Source organism: Pygocentrus nattereri, chromosome 26 (assembly GCF_015220715.1).
Source record: "Pygocentrus nattereri isolate fPygNat1 chromosome 26, fPygNat1.pri, whole genome shotgun sequence".
In the NCBI taxonomy this organism is placed as follows: Eukaryota; Metazoa; Chordata; class Actinopteri; order Characiformes; family Serrasalmidae; genus Pygocentrus; species Pygocentrus nattereri.
Window position 1 is genome coordinate 17,703,254 of NC_051236.1, and position 19,247 is coordinate 17,722,500.

General features: G+C 37.8%; 1 protein-coding gene across 2 annotated transcripts in view; it reads left to right on the forward strand.

Annotated features, from left to right (window-relative positions):
* Positions 1-1,015: 1,015 nt before the first annotated feature.
* Positions 1,016-19,247, forward strand: part of sfi1 (SFI1 centrin binding protein) — a 19,245-nt gene continuing 1,013 nt past the window's right edge. The window contains exons 1-31 of one of the 2 annotated variants that reach the window (XM_017719198.1): positions 1,016-1,106; positions 1,639-1,787; positions 1,877-1,948; positions 2,054-2,164; positions 2,312-2,406; positions 3,139-3,256; positions 3,683-3,785; positions 3,970-4,126; positions 4,830-4,991; positions 5,242-5,312; positions 5,424-5,516; positions 6,638-6,735; positions 7,215-7,281; positions 7,429-7,559; positions 8,544-8,625; positions 9,091-9,269; positions 9,375-9,450; positions 9,578-9,673; positions 10,220-10,296; positions 10,400-10,502; positions 10,683-10,779; positions 11,116-11,276; positions 11,402-11,476; positions 11,619-11,693; positions 13,735-13,911; positions 14,026-14,258; positions 14,487-14,582; positions 14,967-15,252; positions 15,641-15,716; positions 15,832-15,994; positions 16,093-16,195. In XM_017719198.1, coding sequence (XP_017574687.1) covers positions 1,648-1,787; positions 1,877-1,948; positions 2,054-2,164; positions 2,312-2,406; positions 3,139-3,256; positions 3,683-3,785; positions 3,970-4,126; positions 4,830-4,991; positions 5,242-5,312; positions 5,424-5,516; positions 6,638-6,735; positions 7,215-7,281; positions 7,429-7,559; positions 8,544-8,625; positions 9,091-9,269; positions 9,375-9,450; positions 9,578-9,673; positions 10,220-10,296; positions 10,400-10,502; positions 10,683-10,779; positions 11,116-11,276; positions 11,402-11,476; positions 11,619-11,693; positions 13,735-13,911; positions 14,026-14,258; positions 14,487-14,582; positions 14,967-15,252; positions 15,641-15,716; positions 15,832-15,994; positions 16,093-16,195 — 3,573 coding nt within the window. In that variant the 5' untranslated portion in view covers positions 1,016-1,106; positions 1,639-1,647. The remainder of the gene's footprint in view (positions 1,107-1,638; positions 1,788-1,876; positions 1,949-2,053; positions 2,165-2,311; positions 2,407-3,138; positions 3,257-3,682; positions 3,786-3,969; positions 4,127-4,829; positions 4,992-5,241; positions 5,313-5,423; positions 5,517-6,637; positions 6,736-7,214; positions 7,282-7,428; positions 7,560-8,543; positions 8,626-9,090; positions 9,270-9,374; positions 9,451-9,577; positions 9,674-10,219; positions 10,297-10,399; positions 10,503-10,682; positions 10,780-11,115; positions 11,277-11,401; positions 11,477-11,618; positions 11,694-13,734; positions 13,912-14,025; positions 14,259-14,486; positions 14,583-14,966; positions 15,253-15,640; positions 15,717-15,831; positions 15,995-16,092; positions 16,196-19,247) is intronic. The other variant, XM_017719206.1, reaches the window with a different exon arrangement.

Genomic DNA, 19,247 nt, shown 5'->3' on the forward strand with positions numbered 1-19,247 from the left:
ACAGTCAATCCTAAACACACATTAAATTCTACTTTTAGCTGCCTCTTAAAATGAATTCAAATCTTGAATTATTGCTTTTCATAACGCAGGAGTCTATTATACAATCAAAGCGTTGTTTATCACACTGTCCAAAAGTCCAGCTTACTGGACATGAACATTTTTAAATTGTAGTAATCATTTACGTACTATTCTGATCTACTGCTCTACTATTTTATTTCACATGAGGGACCTTCTAGAAGAACATACATGCAAAACATTTCTGAAAAAGCAGGATAATTCAGAAACAGTGTTACATTTGGCTTTGGATCTGTTGAGTGTCTATCTTGTCAACTGACATGTTTGTTTTTGTTTAGGACAAGATAAAATATATAGTGAATGATCGGTCAATAGAAAGACTGAGTTCTGCAGAAACACGTAAGAGTGAGTATGGTGACGTATGGTGTGACGTATTTCACGTATGTATTATTTTGTTCTAGATTTCTGGGTATTGAGCAGCTTGTGGCCTTAAGCAGGATGTCAAATAATACTCAGAAATATTTGTAAACAGATGTGAATAGATGCGTTTTGCTGAGATACATCCTCAAACAGAAAAGGTCTTTAAATAATAGCAGATTGCTCTGAATATTTTTTTAATGTTAATATAAACTATTGTGCCCTCTTATTACCAATTTCACTTTGTTTTTCAAATTTATACTTGTCATTGCATATTTCATATTTTTATTTGAAACTTTATATTATATGAAGTTAATATATTTATAATTACATGATTTAAATACATCACTTTATTTTGCACTTTGTGTGGATTTGTACTTTCAAAATAGATTTTTTTAAAGATAAAATTTTTGCTTATGGTCATGTAAATGTGTGAGGAGAAGAACACACTTTTCTCCCAATGACATTTTCGTAATTCACGTTTAGTTACTTGAGATGAGTAAATGGTCTTTTTCAGCAGCTAACAGCCGCGCTTTTATCGTGAAATTCCCCCAGAGGAAGTTGTTCGCACGCGGCAGTTACGGTTTGTTGTTGGTGTTGCGCTGCAGTCGCGGAAATGAACGTCTGTTATTCTACATGTTAGTTGACGGTGCTCAGCAAACACCTTACCGTTGGTAAGAGTTAACAGTGGAACGCCTAATTTCCTATTTACGATATATTCTGAAGTGTAAAACCAGCAGCAGAGGTCGACGAGAACACTTTGCTGCATTCCTGTCAAAAGTTAACTAGCTATCTCTGTGGCTAGCTGAAGTTAACGTAACTAGGTTAGGTTAACTAACAGTCTCTGCTGAACAAGTGACAAATAGTGAAGAAAGTATTGATTGCACGGTGTCCTTCCAAGCTTAGAATAAATAAAAAATACATAATTAACGGTTTATAATAAGCGCCGCCAGTGAGTGTCTCATATTGGCTTTATTTGGAAGCGCTTCAGCTCAGTTGAGCTTTATTTTGGTTCACACGGAATGTAGTGTTATTCGAAAAGTGTGGTGTCTGAGGTGTTTTTGACAGTTCCGACTTATCTTTGCAACACCGTAACGTTATGTTATTCAAGTAATGCACATTATCTCGTGTATATAATAAACCAGTCTTAATAATGCATGTTAAATTCATAATGTTTCCTTGTTTTTCTTTTAACGAACCAAAAAGTCAAAGATTATGCACACAACAAGGCCACAATGTGGAAAACCAGGTTCGTCTGGGAAGAAGAGAATGCAGCCCACTCCAAACTGCAAGATCACTTATCGGGTCGGATACACATGGAACAGAGGTGGACGACTTAAAGAGCTCAGGATACGGTCAGAGATCACTAGTAAAGCATGTTTTGCAGCAGTGGTCATTTTGTGGGTGCCAATGCAAAACTAATACTCCTTTGGGCTCTCTATAGGCATCTTGCACGGAAATTTCTTCACCTATGGATTGAGAAGATCTTTGGGAGGGTCACTCTGTCACGAGCCAAGTTCAGTACTGGGGCATTGTGACATTTGAACCTATACCATATTGGCAATTTATTACAACAGAATTATTTTTGCAAATAGTTTAGATGTGCATTTGTCCGCTCCAGGTCTTATTATAACAAGGTGATTTTGAAGAAGGTTCTAAGGGCCTGGAGAGATGAGTGGTGGCATGCTAGAAGAGAATGGACCCTGATGATTAGAGCAGACTGTCACTATAAGTGAGTGTAAACATGAAGAATGTTTTATTCACAAATGCATTCTACCATTATTAATAATTAAATAAATCGAATAGGTGACTATTCTTGTGAGATCATGCTAAATGTTTTCTTTCAAAATCTGGTACTCCTTTGCTGTGCCCTTTGCAGATATGTCCTGTACAGTAAAGTGTATAAAGCTTGGTGCGCATATGTATCAGTCCACAAAGAAGAGAAAAGGAGGCTACAGCTTGCCATTAACTTTGGTATGGAAAATATACATATTTTTAAAATGTACCACAGTCATGTTCAACATAGTAGTTGATTATAGATATTTTTCTAATTTTATCTTGCAATTAAAATATTAGGATATGTAAAACCTAAAGGCAAATTCAGGCATTGAGATGTCAACAAAGTATTAAAAGTGTTTTGATGTGAATTGGTTCACTTTAGAGAAACTTACAGATTTATGTACAATGGTACTAATGGTAGCCAGGGGTCACAAATATAGCTATTTTGTTTACTATCAACAACAACCAGGGAATTGTAATTTATAATGCTAAAATGCTGGTAAATCTGAAAAATTATTTCCCCTCTACACTACTTAACTTTACAACACACTGCATGTACATATGTGTTTGTGATTGCTTATAATAAATATAATAAATTGGCCAAACCTTTTAGTAAAAAGTAGGCCAAAATTATTGAAAAATAATATCTCAATCATCAGGCAGTGTTGGATATCTAGTTTATTTCACCACCACAGTGAACAATTCTGACTGACTGAAGTTTCTATAGAATGGTACATTTCACATATAACCACTCAGTTTATGTGTTAATGATTTAATTATTTGGACAATTTTGAAAAATCTGTGAAATTCTTCTTTAAGTAACAGTGAAGCATTTGGTATTGCGTTCAATATGGTGAATGAAGATTCCACAGTGCATGATTGAAACAGAATTTCTAGTAATAGCTAAAGTTTTGTGCTGTGTTGCAGAGGAGCGGCGTAGGTTGCGTGTTTTCTGGGACAGATGGGAACTGTATGTGGAGATGAGACGCTTAAAGTTCAGGATGAGTGAGGCAGCTATAAAACATCAGAGGCTTTCTCTTGCTAGGTGAGGTTACATCTGCCCTAATGGCTACAATGTTTAGTACTCAGATCTTTTACTCAGATCTGGTCTCCCTCTCTTGACTGTTCACATTCATGTTTGTAGGTAAGCAATAACTGTTATTAATGTGGGTATCTCAGGAAAGATACCAATTCACATGTTCACATGTGATGCTGCATGATGTCAGTGATCTGCTCATGAGCAGTGCAGAATGATATTAAAAAAACACATTTCAGTCTGGTTGTTCTGAATATGGTTGCATGGTTACATGTTGAATATGTATTGGATCTAGGACATGACTCAGCTCTGATATGAAAAGATTGGAGTTTTGTGTTGGCAGAAAGATGGATATGTGCCACATTTTATGTAAATGCCAAAACCAGATTAGTATGAGTAATGTACATGTCTTCATTTGTGTGTCTCTTGTACTAGGTGGGTGTGGACGGTATGGCAGGCTGCAATACAGCACCGTTATGCACAGCATAATCAAGAAGATCTAGCCCTGCAGCTCTGGGCTACTACTGTGCAGAACAGAGTATGTGTGTGTTTGTGCATGTATACATATTTCACAAGTAGAGCAAAAATGTATTAAGTTATGTTAGTGAGAGAGACTTAGCACTTCTGGGACTTGCTATCACTTCGCCTTCCTGATGTGCTATGCATAAAGCAACATTGTATTCAAGGTTTTAAAGAGTATCATGTATGTGTGTTCCTTACAGGCATGGATGCAGTGGAAAAGCAAATGCATGCAGGCCTGTGGGCTGAGAGAGAAAGAAGCTAGAGCTCACCTTTTTTACTGCCGGCTCCTCCAGAGGTGTTGTTTGCATGGCTGGATCAGACACATACAGCACAAACGAGCTAAAAACCTGCCGAAAGGTAGACGATTTTTCCTTTTGTTTTAGACATAAGCTCCATTTGGACAGTATTAACATGGGGTCAAGAGGTTATTTTCTCTTTTATAGGTGGTACAGGTGGGGTGATTTTCTCCCTCTTCCCCTAGGAAAATTAGGAAACCAGTTGGTAGTCTCATAATTTTAGTCTTGTATGGGAACACATCTCTGTGATTTCCCAGGCAGATGGAAAATAAGAGATTTTACTGTTTTTTTTTTTTTTTTGCCATATTTGCTCTCCTAGAATTTGTATGCATATTAAACACTTTATCATGAAGCGATGGATGCTTTGGAAAAGACTCTTAACCAACCATTTACATATTCTGGGGCAGTGAGGTGTTGAAGGATGTTACACTTGAACAGCTGTCAGTTCTAAGTACAGTTGGTAAATCTGAGTAAGTTTCTTGATACCCAAGTTTATGACTTGATGCAGGCTCTATATTCTTCAAAACCACATGAACACTGTTGACAAAGCTGGCATTGGTTCATCGCAATCAATATAGACGTTCTTCATGTGATAGATTTATTACTTGCTGAATGGCCAACCAAATGCTAAAACTCATAGTTATGATCTAATGTGACTGTTTTCTAAACTTAGGAGTTGATGAGGACTGTCTGAATGAACCATAAGGTACATTGCTGCTAGAAACTCTTGTCATGTTAAACACAAATTCTCTCTTGTGTTGCAGCCATAGCTGGAACAGTGTGGCACCGCTCTGTCGTCAGGAGACACTGGTGTGTGTGGCGCAGAGCTTTGCAGTGCAGGCAGAGTGAAAGAGATAAAGGACAGATTGCAGACAGTCTAGCACAGCGTGCAACTCAGCGGCAGGCCTTTTCATGCTGGAGAGACTGTATCCTTACATACATTCAGTTATAAAGATGCTACACTTGTAACAGCAGTTTTGTTTTTATAAATTTGCTGTTGATTGATGATGGCACCAGGCCCTAATAAATGTTCAAAATATAGAGCCTAGGATTATACTACCACTTAAGAGAAAATGCATTGTTTAATAATAAAATTGGAAAATTGTTTTCCATGTAATTTGAATGTCTGTTTTAAGCATTTCTATGTACACCACACTATCCTGACCAGATTTGCAGATGTCGAGATGTGCTTGGAAAAGACTAAGAAAGAACAGACAGCCATTCAACATCAGCAGCTTCAGCTAGTGGTCAGTAATTATGGCTCTTTAATTAGACAGCTAGGAAACACGAACATGAAAACCTTGATTGAGACATCTTCTGGTTCTGTTTTTCCTCTCTCTTTCTGTGTCCACTTCCAGCGTATGGGATTTGAAGGCTTGGCCCTGAATGTCACTCACTGCCAAACTCATAGAATCAACAAGAACATTAGTGTACAGCATCATCGGCACACAGTAAGAGTAATGTTCCTACACTTTAAACCATATACTTCACATATAAATAAATCAAAACAAATTATGATGTGTTCCGTTTTACTGACCTTAGTATCTACCATCAGTGTTACCTTTATACTTTGATACACATTTGGTTCATTAGCAGTAGGCAGTATGCTTTGTTAAGGCTGATATAAAAATAATAGATTAATCATTTTAAAATGCAATTTGAACTGGAGCTACATTTTTTATTATAGCCTATGTTATTAACCATGTTGTCCTAACAGGTTTTAAGCAGGGTAATATAACCTTATAGAAAGGTATTTGTGAACTACCTGTAAATGAGGTAGATCAGTCTGTTGTCAGCAAACACCCATGCCATGCCATACTCAATTCATAGAAACTAAACACAATTCACATCACAAGCACAATATTGATCAGAAAGAAAAACACAAATAGAACTTTTGAGTCATTTGCCATACCAAACACCCCATAGGTACATTCCTTAACTGACCTTCAGGGTTTATATGGTCATGAAAATCCTGGGAACATCTTGGAATATAGAAATTTGCTTTTCCTGGTGTGGAAAAGTTATGGAAAATAACACATATTGGAAAAATCAACCCATTTGGTTTGTTGTCACATTTGAAACACTGAAGAGTCTAGACTGCAAAAAGCACAGAGACCCAAGACTAATGTATCTGCACATGGAATAACTTTACTAACATGTTGTTAATATGAATCTCAGCTAGCTAAGGTGTAACATTCAGGACGTGTGTGTTGTGGAAGTTTTTTTTCCCCAAGCACTGAAGAAGACAAATTAACAAGCCAAATGTAAGAGTGAAAACACACCACTGCTGACATGTTTGCACATGAGAATATGGGGTGACTAAGGGCTAAAAACACAATCAGTAGGCTCTGAAATGATGAAACATTGATTTATTGAGCAAAATGACAGATCTATTTCCTGAAATTGGAGTGTTAAACCTGGTGCAGTTATCTGTACATGGGTCAGATTTCAGTTTCAATGTCATTCTGAATGTTTGGCATGGAAATGTAATTTTACAACATGGAATTCAAAGTCATGGAATTCCACGGTATAAAAAGTTTTAAAAACCATGGACTTTGGTGTCCTTTTTTAGATGATGTTGAGGTACTGGAAGCTTTGGCAGCAGTGCTTGGAGCAGACTGAAGAGCGGAATTTTCAGTCTCAGATGACTACAGCACTGAACTATCACAGGTTGATAAACATCTAATCATATCAGATTTCAGTCTTTAATTTTTAACACATCTTGAACTTCAAGGCAGTTCAAGCAAATTTGTTTAATACTTTTTATCTTTTGGTTTCAGCTTAAGGTAATGAGTGGTTTACTGTTCATGGTTTAGGATTCTCACATTAACAGACATGCATACAGACATGCAATGCCTGAGATGCATCAAATCCGAAAGTTAAATGCTTTGACTGTGTAACTTTCTAAGACCTTTCATTTAAATCTCAGTTAAGCATTTAAAAGTTTTGTGATGATAAAATATGTATATCATGTGTTTATAATATGACTGTGGCACTATGTGTTGTGGGATGTTAGAATCTAAACAAATCTGGTTCACTTTTCTTTTAATTATAAAGTGAAATGTTTTTTGTTGGATAGTCATCATCCGTCCATAGTAGAAATATTCTTTGCTTCATGAGAAATTTAAAATGTTCATGTTCATTTTTAGGGTCTCAGTTTTGAGAACTTATCTGCAGAGGTGGAGACAGCGCTGCAGAGAGCATAAACACATGAAGGTATACTACATGACACATAAAAACTCATGTAGGTTTACTGCTAGTCAATTGATAGTTGGTAAGCTTTTCTGTAATGTACCATTTCACATCAAACACTGTGTGTGTGTGTGTGTGTGTGTGTGTGTGTGTGTGTGTATGTGTATGTAGGATCTAGAGATGCGAGCTGACTCTTGTTTTGCAAGACTCATTCTACCACACTGTATGGTATCCTGGATTGAGTTCACAGCGCAAAGCATAGAGCACAGGAAGAGAAGAGAAACAGCTGAACTATTTCACCAGTGAGTCTGTGAAACTACAGTATAGCTTTGTGTTTGAGGATCTGCTCTATAGAGCACATCATGTCTGGAGGTACAACTGCTACATGCTGATGTTCTGGTTACGGCGGGTGAAATAAGTATTGAACACATCACCAATTTTCTAAGTAAATGTATTTCTAAAGGTGCACTGGCACGCTTCATATAATTGAAGAAAGGATGAATGGACAAATGTACCGAGACATTCTTGATAAAAGTCTGCTGTCATCTACCAGGATGATGAAGATGAAACAAGGGTGGACATTTCAGTAAGACAGTGATCCCAAACACACTGCCAAGGAAACTCTCAACTGGTTTCAGAGAAAGAAAATAAAGCTGCTAGAATGGCCCAGCCAATCACTTGACCTGAATCCAGTTGAAAATCTGTGGAAGGAACTAAAGCTCAGAGTTCATAGAAGGAGCCCATGGAACCTTGAGGATTTGAAGAGTGTTTGTGTGGAAGAATGGGCCAAAATCACACCTGAGCAATGCATGCGACTAGTTTCTTCATACAGGAGGCATCTTGAAGCTATCATCATCAACAAAGGCTTTTGTACGAAGTATTAAATAAATTTCAGTAAGCGACTTTAATACTTTTTCCCTGTGTCATTTCTCATTATTACACATAATTTATGGACATCTATGGTTTGATTTCTTTGCATGTGTAGATTGGCTGGGTTGTTACTGACATCTGGTCAGAATTTCATGTCAATAGCACCTTTTGAAATATGTTTACTTAGAAAATTGGTGATGTGTTCAATACTTATTTCACCTGCTGTATATGTTGAATAATTTAGTATGTAATGTTTATTTTACCTCATATTAAGGAAGTGGACACAATTACCACTGTTTATGATATTAAATGAGCTATTGTGGTCTAACATCTGTTATTATTTAAATTTTTTGGCTAAAAGAACTCTGTGTGTAAGTATATGTATATGTGTTTTGTTATCGTTATTATGTGTGCAGACAGCAGATTTACAGCAGGGCTTTTTATACCTTGTGGGGACGGTACATAGATCACAGAGATCAGAGACTGGCAGAGATGATGGTAAATGTCAATACATACTGGAGTGGTCACTATCACTTGTATGAGTAATAGAGTACTCAAACAGTTGTAGAATCAGAACTAAGACATTTTCATAATTCCTATAAACCTCAAAAAATAAGCCTTTGAAATGGAGGGGGATTTGTGAAACATCCAATTGGATGCAGGAAATGGAGGCTATTTTAAATACATGCCAGTGAAATCCTGCTCATGCACATCCCCTTCCTCCTTGTGTAATCCTTCAACAGCAGTTTCAATAGTCAGAATAGTTTAGACATTATGTGTTTGCTGTGAATAGCCACTGGTACATGTAAATGAAGGAAAAGCCTGGCCACGCCTCACATCATGCAAGTAGTAAATTATTCATACTTATATTAGTCATACTTCATATGTTGCTATTTTATATTATATTTATATGTTGCTACTGTAAAATCTAACTGATAACTGATTCCCTGATATTTTCCTCAGGCTGTGTTGCATGCAGAGCGAGAGTGTGTGTCCCGTGCCTGGTCTAAATGGCTCTGCAGGTTTATGCAGCATAGAGAGGACAGACTCAAGCAAACACAAGCTCAAACACTTTACTCACGCACCCTTCTGCACAAGACTCTGCACCAGTGGAGACACAATATCAATGCAATACATAACAGGTACAGCAGAGAGACTGAAATCATGCTCGGTGTGCCTTCATAAACAAAGTTTATGTTGGTTGAGTTATTTTTTTTTTGTGTGTTTATGTGTGTGTGCTCCCTCAGTCAGAGGCGTTTTAAGCAGGCAGAGGTTCACGATGGCCAGCGGTGCATGAGAGGAGCTCTGAGTGGTTGGCGGGAGGTATGATTGATAGAGAACTGCCATTTCATTACAGAATACTATTGTGACAATTACTGAAACACTGCAGTTGTTTTGGAGGTGCAGAGGGTTTATGTTTGAATGTGAATTTTGATTTTTGTGTTGTTAGTATCTAGAACACAGAAGACAGAAGACCAGGCGATTGACGCATATTGACGAGCACTATGAAAGGAGATTACTCAGAAACACGCTACAGGCATGGAAGGTAGAGTATTCATATATAGATAAATACATAGAAAATATTTGGATGGTCTGTGACAGATCTTTTACCTAAAATGATTGCTGCTGAACCTCCAGGACAGATCACAAATGCATTGTGAGTATATGTAATAACAATAATAGCGTTAGTAGTGTTACAAATGCAGAGATCTGAAAAAAAAAAAAAAGCATCTTTACTCAGTAGCCCAGCATTGCCTAAGCACCTCTTTTGGAGTACAATAAATGCATCATCATATATCAGTTTAAAATATTGGTCAAATCTGAACACCTGTCCAGAGCTGATATTTTTGAAAGCAAATATCTGCTGATGCTTATATGTCTTTGGTAGCATTTCATGTCCCTGTTAATAATAATAGTAAGAAGAAGATTAAGAATAATAATGTATTCACATATGCCCGTTATATATTATCATGTCTTGTACTGTTTACCTAATTGTTTACTGTGAATTTATGCACACACAAGCTGTACTTAATCTGAAAACTATGAAGGCCTGTATGCATGTATGTATGTATGTGTGTTTGTATACATACAGCAGCATTATATGCAGACCCAGCACATCAACCAAAGTGCAGAAAGCTGCTACCAACAACATCAGCAGCAACTTGTCAGGTATTAGCCTTATGCTGTTCTGTTGTTGATTGACTTGGCTTTTGTTGAGATTATTTTATATGTATAATTATTCATGTCCATTCTGAAAATTTGTGTTCTGCAGAAGGATGCTGTGTTTGTGGAGGAGGAATGTCTGTGTAGCAGTTGAGGAAAGAGAGAAAGACAGGAGAGCCAAGTGTCATTACCGGCACTGCCTGCTGTCAAAGGTGCACTTGACTCTTTGTATGTAATCATACAGAGTGTGTAAATTTCAGCATTAAGTAAAATTCATGACCTTAGCATATGGACACCCTTTTCCATCCTTTCTTTGTGAACCTTATTCATTTGTGTCAATGAAACTGAGGTTTCGGTCCATATTTAAAGCAATGATTTTGTTTTATACAAAGGTGCTGTTTGCATGGCATGAGCGAACAGCACTTGTAGTGTCTCGCCGTCACCAGCAGGAGGAAGCATTGAGAGAAGCTAAGCTTCACATACACAAAGGTACTATACTGCTCCTGCTGAGGTTATATGTTTGACACAAGTAGCAGATATAAATGACATAAATTATCATCATAGTACCAATGCCCAATTTATTTAGAGTTATTACTGTTGTGAAAAAAAATTAGAGAATTCTGAGAATTCTGATTTTTGACATAATTTTTCTGCTCGTTTCAGTGAGCTATCCAATTTCAAATTATACAGTTTTTGTCATCGCGGGTGATAACTGCTACTACTAAGGGTTAATAATGTTTTGATAGCATTTTTCTATGTGGTCTCTACACATCTAAAACAGTGGTGGACAGTGTCAGAACTGTGTGTATATATGTTTTGTTGAAGTGCGGAAGTGGGCAGTTCTGAGGAGGTGGAGACAGCAACACATTGAAGTGAGACAAGAGAGGCTGTCTCAGGAGAAAGCCTGTAGATATCACAACTCTGTCCTGCTGAGAAAAACCCTCCGGGCCTGGATCGTTAGTACTTACCAGCACAAACGCTACCAGGTGGCCAACAGTCCCAATTTACTTTGAGAGTGTAGATTGTATTTTTAGTTATGTTTCTCAATGTGTCTTTGTGTGTTTGAATATAAACTGTTACAATACAAATGTATTAAATATTTCCATATTAGGTTCTAAAAAACAGAAGCAGTGAGCTGCACAGACTCCGAGTGTGCCAACGGTTTTTTATCTGCTGGAAAGCCCAGGTGGGTTATGGATCAGCACAGCACATTTATTTGTTGTTTGCTTTGTTTGGCTGTAGTGTTGTCTAACCTTGTGAGTTTCTGTCTGTAAAGTATGTACACAGAGCAATTTGGAGTACGTGTATATGTATTTTATACCCCACAGCTACAGAGCAAGAGAAGAGAGGCAGAGCTGACCGAGTTGGCCCTCTGGCACTGGTCTCTGAACCTTCAGGCCAAGGTAGTACCTGATCAATACGGTCCACCATTTTTTTTCTTCAAATTTCTGAATAATCAAATGGTCCAGATGTGAAAACATTAAGAAATAAGAAAATCTTTGTTCTCAAGAAACTTAGCAAGTCTGAATTGGCAGTGGCAGTGATGGGAAGCAGTCGTCTGAAGAATTTAATGCATCTAAAAACTTCCTCACAGAAAGCAATTACATGAAGTGGCCACAAATACATTGGCTGTGGTCTGAGACATTGTTGTACAATACTTTTACTTGGCTCACTTTGTTCAGTGAATGAATTATTGATTAACATCAATTATTTGAGGGTTACAAAAGAAAAGCAGTGCTCAAGAATGCTCTATAGTTTCTATAATAAGACAGGTGGCTTTTAATGTTTGGTTACACCATAAAAGAAGAAAATGTAACTTGACACCCATTTATAAATTGTTCTTTCAATGAAAATAAATAAATCAATTCATAATTATTTTACCTATAAGTTGCTGTAATAAACAGTAAGGAATCCTCAAGGCCATCTTGGCATCAGAAAAGGCCTAAAGATAGACTAACGATTTCTGAAAAAATAATGTTGGTATTTTTTAGTTCATTATTATTATTATTTTTGTTTTATTGAATCATGCAGCATGGTGTATTTAAACTCTTTATGTGTTACCTAGGTAGATAAAGCTAAGAGGTCTCTCCTGTGGTCTCCTCCCAGTAGCCTATTAATGAAGTAATGTTCTTCTTTATTTGAGAGTTTGAGAGCCATTTCATAGGAGATCGCTGAAATCACTGCAACTTGTAACTCAGTTGCAAGGGGCAAGGTGACACTTGAAAACAAGGGGTAGGGGTAAAAATAAGAAATGGGATTAGTTTAGCATTAACATACAGTGCCCACAAATATCATTATAAATATTAAAATCTAACTTTTTTAAGTACAGTGATTGGAAAAAACAAATCTTACCAGTACTTTTCTCAAATCTGTGTGTGCCACAGATTGGCACCCCTTCATTTAGTACTTTGTGCAGGTTCCCTTTTCAAAGACAACAGCTCTAAGTCTTCTCCTATAATGCTTAATGAGACTGAAGAACACATTGTAAAGGATCTAAGACCATTCCTAAATACAGAATCTCATTACAGAGTCCACTTAATGGACTTCTGACCCCAAGACCTGTCTGCAGTTTTCCATCTGTGATCTTGAGAGATTCTTGAGAGATCTACTTGAACCATCCTCCTCACCATGCATTAGGGGTTAGTCTAGACATATATCCTGTTCCTGCCAGATTTTTAACATCTTTAGTTGTTTAAAGCTTCTTAATTATTGCCCTGAATGTGGAAGTGAGTATTTCCAACTGTTTAGGTTTTTCTTGTAGCCATTTCCTGATTTGTGCAGCTCATCAACCTTATGTAACACATCATCGCTGTAATCCTGGTTCTTTCTCATAGCGATAGATGACTGAGGGAATCTGTGTTTCATCTCATATAAATATTCCCTAAAAAATCAGGAAGTTATAGCTTACCATTTAAGTACTCCTATGTGCTCAGGTGAACCTAAGAGCAAAAACATTAAATATTTCAGTTAAATTTCACTTTTAAGTATTTCTCATGGTGCCAATAATTGCAGCACACATAGATTTAAGAAAAAAAAATTTTTTTTCATGACTACTTTTAGGTTTTTCTCAATCATTATAACTTAAATAAAGGTTATTTTTTGCTAATATTTGCAATGAAAGGATAAGTAGTAAGGCATTGTTTTGTTTTTATTTAAAAAAAATTTTTAAAGCTTATTTTTTGCTCATGATTACCAGGGGTGCCAATATTTGTGAAAGGCACTGTACTATTACAAATCCAACAGCAGAAAATAACTTTGTCATAGTCATAGGTGTTTTTTCCCCCATTTTTTGATTACCCTTGAAGTGGCCTGATTGAATGGACCTAGCTGTAATAGTCACAGTTTGCCACTGGTAAAAAAACAATAATTACACCTGACCATATAGCATATTTAAACAAATTGCATTAAATATTGTATGTGTGTTTTATTGTGATGGTCATTCAGGTGATGTGTGCGTGGAGGCAATGGGTTGCTGAGTGCCAGAGGAAACAGAGGCGTCTGGCTGCAGCAGCTCAGTTCTACAGAGATGAACTGCTACGAGAGGGCATCACCCACATCCTCAGATACACAACACACATGAATGCTTTCTCCTCAAACATGGCCCTGCACAGCCATGAGCAGGTATGCCTGTGTGTATTGTATGTGATATTGATTAATTCAAGTCTGTGTTGCTGCTTTGATTTTTAAAACTGAATAAAAAAATTAAATGAGTATTTGTGCGCTATCTATGCATAGAGTTCTCGACGTTTGCAGACAGTGGTAAGGAGATGTGCCTTGCGTTGGAAGCAGCGGGCATTGTGTCAGCCTTCCAGGTCCACAGAGATGGCAAATAAAGAAGATAAGCCTTCTAAAAAGAGTGTGTCCTTCTGCCTGCCTGAAGACCATGGCCACAAACATGAGCACGCCCATCACCCAGTCCACAGCCAAACAGTAGAGCAGAGGGCAGAAGAGTCCATTGTGAACAAACTGTGAGTGACAAAAAAGTGAACAGTAGGTGACTTTGACTAGCACTTTCTTCAACTTATTAGCACTTTATTCAACCTTGTGTTTGTGCTATTTATTGGTATTTGTGTTTTAATGTACATTTTACTGTGGTTTGAATGTCCGGCCAGTAGAATTACAGTGATATCACATACTGCACATAGTTAAGTACTAGTCACTGATTGAATATAATGTGGTTATGATTAAATCGACAGGCTGATGGTCCGCGCCTCAAGGCTGCAACCACGAAGGGCAGATGATCTGTTACACTCTCCGGTCAAAGACCTGTTGCAGCACCCCCAGCCAAGCAGGTACAAACATAAATCTAGCCCTCACAAATCAGCACAGCTTATACCATTATAATCACTTTGTACAAAGAGTGGTTCTCAGCTTCTGATTTGAGAACCCATTGCCCTGCTGTTTTAAGTGTTTTCTGCACTGATTTAGCTTGTCAGGAATCATTTAGCACTTGTTGAGCTGGATCTGGTGTGTTGAGGTGTTTGGGGCAAAGAATATTTGAAACTGTAGGGGAACTTGTCCCTGGGATGTAGTTGTAAACCACTACATTAAAATGTGTTAAAATCAACAGTGTGTATATTTAAAGTATTATTCCGTAATGCTTGTGATCCTTTAGACAAAATTATTGTAACTCTTTTCCTCTCCTCCATTTTCATCTCTCATCTTTGGTGCTCTAGCTCTTGGAGACTTGCAGGTCAGACTGACACCAGGTCTCCATCAGTACCAGCACCATCTCTTCCAGTCCCCTCTACACCCTTCTCTGTCCCACTCCCCGCCACAGAGCCACAGCCTCCTGTCCCTCTCCTCTCCACCTCACTGCAGCTTCCTGTCTTAGCCTTAAAAGCTCCAGTCCCAGCCTTCAGGCCTGATTCTGCAAAAAATACCTTTATTCTGTCCAGCACTGTGAGCCAAGGGATGCTGCTACCTCCTTCTTCCTTTATTGCACCCAGACCACAGAGCAAGGTGAACAGTACACAGACCCAGTTAAACAATGCAACATACATGTATTTTATTGATTCTATACAGCATTCAGTCATTTTAGAATCTTCTGTGGCTCCATCCATCACTTTGGACACACAACATTTCTTAATTATTATTTTAAGCCTTCTTGTGTCCTACTAATTATTTGTAGTGTATTGAAAGTTGCACGGAATGGATTTTGTATATTGCAATCCTTTAATACATTAATCTGCAGCCAGATTGCAAAGAGAAAATTCCAAACCTTTAAGTGATAGTGTATTGTTCCTCATGTGAAGAACCATTTTAAAGAAAGAGAGAGCCTTCCATTGTTTATCTCCTCTGTCTTATCCAATTTGTCGTTATCTATTTTTCTCTTTTTTCTGTCTCACAGATGAAGCAGACAAGCTCAAGGCACAAAGATCCCTCACTTCTTACTCCTCAGGATTTCACCCACTGGGACCTGCATGGTCAGAGTAAAAAAATGACAACACACACACACACACACACTAGAGTAAATGTAGAGACTGATGTAATTACAGTCAGTATACATTGTCCTGAATCACCCTGGTGACTTGTCTGCAGGTATGAGTGAGAGACTCACTTTGGAGCAAGATGATGATGGTGATGAAAATGAAGTACGTGTGCTTGTGCAGGCAACCTGTGACCCAACTGAATCTCTGAACAAAGAGCTGTTGGATATCAGACTAGACCTGCAGAGATATCAGCAAGACAGAAATCAGCTGCAGTATGTACTGTAAATCTGTCCTTCAGTACAGCTGAAAAATTCACTGTGCTGTGCCTCTGCAGAATAGATATCAAGATATCGGCTGTCTGTGTGCGCAGGATATGGCGTAGGCTTCAGAAGGTGATGAGGAATTGGCTCCAGACCACAGGCAGTGATGGAGAAACTGAGGAAAGAGAGAGCATCCTACAAGAATTAAATGAGGTATCTTCCAATGCATTGCATTCTTTCACTCTTAGATGAGAAATAGAATGGTCTAAGACGGGTGCACAGGGGTGCACAACTCCAGTCCTGGAGGCTGATGGCCAGCACAGTTCAGAGGTTTTCTTACTAAAACACACCCACTAAACCAGCCATTTAACAGAGAAGTGTCATCAGGTGTGTTTGAGTGGGTAAATCACCAAACTGGGCTGGACACCAATGTTGTACACCCCTAGCTCTAGGAAGATGAGGGAGATGACTTTACCCTCAACCCTAAATGTTTTGGTAAATTATGCTGCTGGTATTTTTACTCGCACTATATTTTTAGGTATTTGTGTAGTTTATTTGTAGGACAAAACATGCCAAAACATTTGTTTAATTCTAAATTTATTTATTAATTTTAGCTTTATTTCTAGATTTCTTCCTTCAGTATACTAAAAAGGAGGACCAAGTCTACATGCTATTGGTTAATCAGAGAGAAAGTAGTCTGTTCTATTACTCTTGCCTTGGTTTTGAAACGCTGCTAATACTTCAGTGATGGTGGAGGATCTGAACTGAGTCTTTGTAGTTACACTTGGTAGGAGACAAATTAGAGGGTGGACAATTGGATAATGGCTGCATTCTGTTTCGGGGAGAAGGAGTCACTAGACTTAGAAGAGCTGAGCAGTGAAATAGATGTGTATCTGTCAGTGTTGGATGCCATTCAACTTCAACATGTGTCTGTGTCAACAGGGGCAGGCTGATATTTTATTAAATTGTTGCCTACTTATCATTATTTATTTTTAATAGATGACCATCCACTAGGCCATCAGGCAGATTCTGAGCTGTAGCAAAGCTCCACTAAGCAGCTACAGATGCTGCAGGTATAGCAATAGCTAGGTTTAGGCCCTTGTAGGACATTTGTTAATGAAACATGAATTATATGATTGTGCTGTATAATTGCAGTATCTGTCTTGCAACAGAAACAAATGAACATGGGGAAACTTATGGTTGTCTAGTGGGTCTTCGATATCTCGTAGAACCTGACAAATACTTTGGTTCGCCATATAGGAATTTTATTGGATTTCATGTTCATTATGTCGACTTGCTGTTTAATAGTTTGCTCTGCCCTGCAAGCCAACTTCAACCAATAGTTTGTTAGAAGTATATCATCGTTGCCCACCTCAATAGCATAGACTGAATGAATCCAAATACAAAAAAATACAAAAATAAATATTTCTGCATATTTCTCTATTTAAAGTAAAATATTAAGTAATTTATTTAAGTATCTCTCCTTATATATATATATATATATATATATATATATATATATATATATATATATATATATATATATATATATATACACACCGCGTTCGATGGTCGATGCAAATGAGTCAGTATAATAAGTCATCACCTGTTAGAGTATAAATTGAATTTTATTGAACAAACCTCCCAATGATAACAGTATATTCTTCAAAAAAAAATAAAAAACTCAAAATGCACTGTTCTAAACTATTATGCACAGCAGAGTTTCAAAACATTTTATAGGTTGTAAAGGACTGAAAATGGTAATTTGTTGAATTTGCAACATTAGGAGGTCACATTCACTGAAATCAAAAACTATTTCAATCAAAAACATCCTAACAGGCCAAGTTACATGTTAACATAGGAACCCTTCTTTGATATCACCTTCACAAATCTTGCATCCATTGAACTTGTGAGTTTTTGGAGAGTTTCTGCTTGAATTTCTTTGCATGATGTCAGAATAGCCTCCCAGAGCTGCTGTTTTGATGTGAACTGCCTCCCATCCTCATAGATCTTTTGCTTGATACTTGAAAGGTTCTCTATAGGGTTGAGGTCAGGGGAAGGTGGTGGCCACACCATGAGTTTCTCTCCTTTTATGCCCATAGCAGACAATGACACAGACGTATTCTTTGCAGCATGAGATGGTGCATTGTCATGCATGAAGATGATTTTGTTCCGGAAGGCACGGTTCTTCTTTTTGTACCATGGAAGAAAGTGGTCAGTCAGAAACTATATATACTTTGCTGAGGTCATTTTCACACCTTCAGGGACCCTAAAGGGGCCTGCCAGCGCTCTCTCCATGATTCTGGCCCAAAACATGATTCCGCCACCTTCTTGCTGATGTCGCAGCCTTGTTTGGGACATGATGGCCATCCACCAACCAGCCACTACTCCATCCATCTGGACCATCCAGGGTTGCACGACACTCATCAGTAAACAAGACTGTTTGGAAATTAGTCTTCATGTATGTCTGGGCCCACTGCAACCATTTCTGCTTGTGAGCACTGGTTGGGGTGGCCGAATTGTAGATTTATGCACCACAGCAAGCCTTTGAAGGATCCTACACCTTGAGGTTCGCGGGACTCCAGAGGCACCAGTAGCTTCAAATACCCGTTTGCTGGTTTGTAATGGCATTTTAGCAGCTGCTCTCTTAATCCGATGAATTTGCCTGGCAGAAACCTTCCTCATTCTGCCTTTATCTGCACGAACCCGTCTGTGCTCTGAATCAGCCACAAATCTCTTCACAGTGCGATGATCATGCTTAAGTTTTCGTGAAATATCTAATGTTTTCATACCTTGTCCAAGGCATTGCACTATTTGACACTTTTTGGCAGCAGAGAGATCCTTTTTCTTTCCCATGTTGCTTGAAACCTGTGGCCTGCTTAATAATGTGGAACATCCTTCTTAAGTAGTTTTCCTTTAATTGGGCTCACCTGGCAAACTAATTATCACAGGTGTCTGAGATTGATTTCAGTGATCCAAAGAGCCCTGAGACACAATACCATCCATGAGTTTAACTGAGAAACAAAAAAATTAATCTTTGACACTTCAATCCAATTTGCATAATAATTTGGAATGTGGTGTGTGTGTGTGTGTGTGTGTGTGTGTGTGTGTGTGTGTGTGTGTGTGTGTATGTATGTATGTATGTATGTATGTATGTGTATATATATATATATATATATATATATACTTATTCAATTATCTGTGCATTTCTAAGCCATTTATATTTATTAATTTATTTACAGTTTTATCGTTATTTTTTGTAATT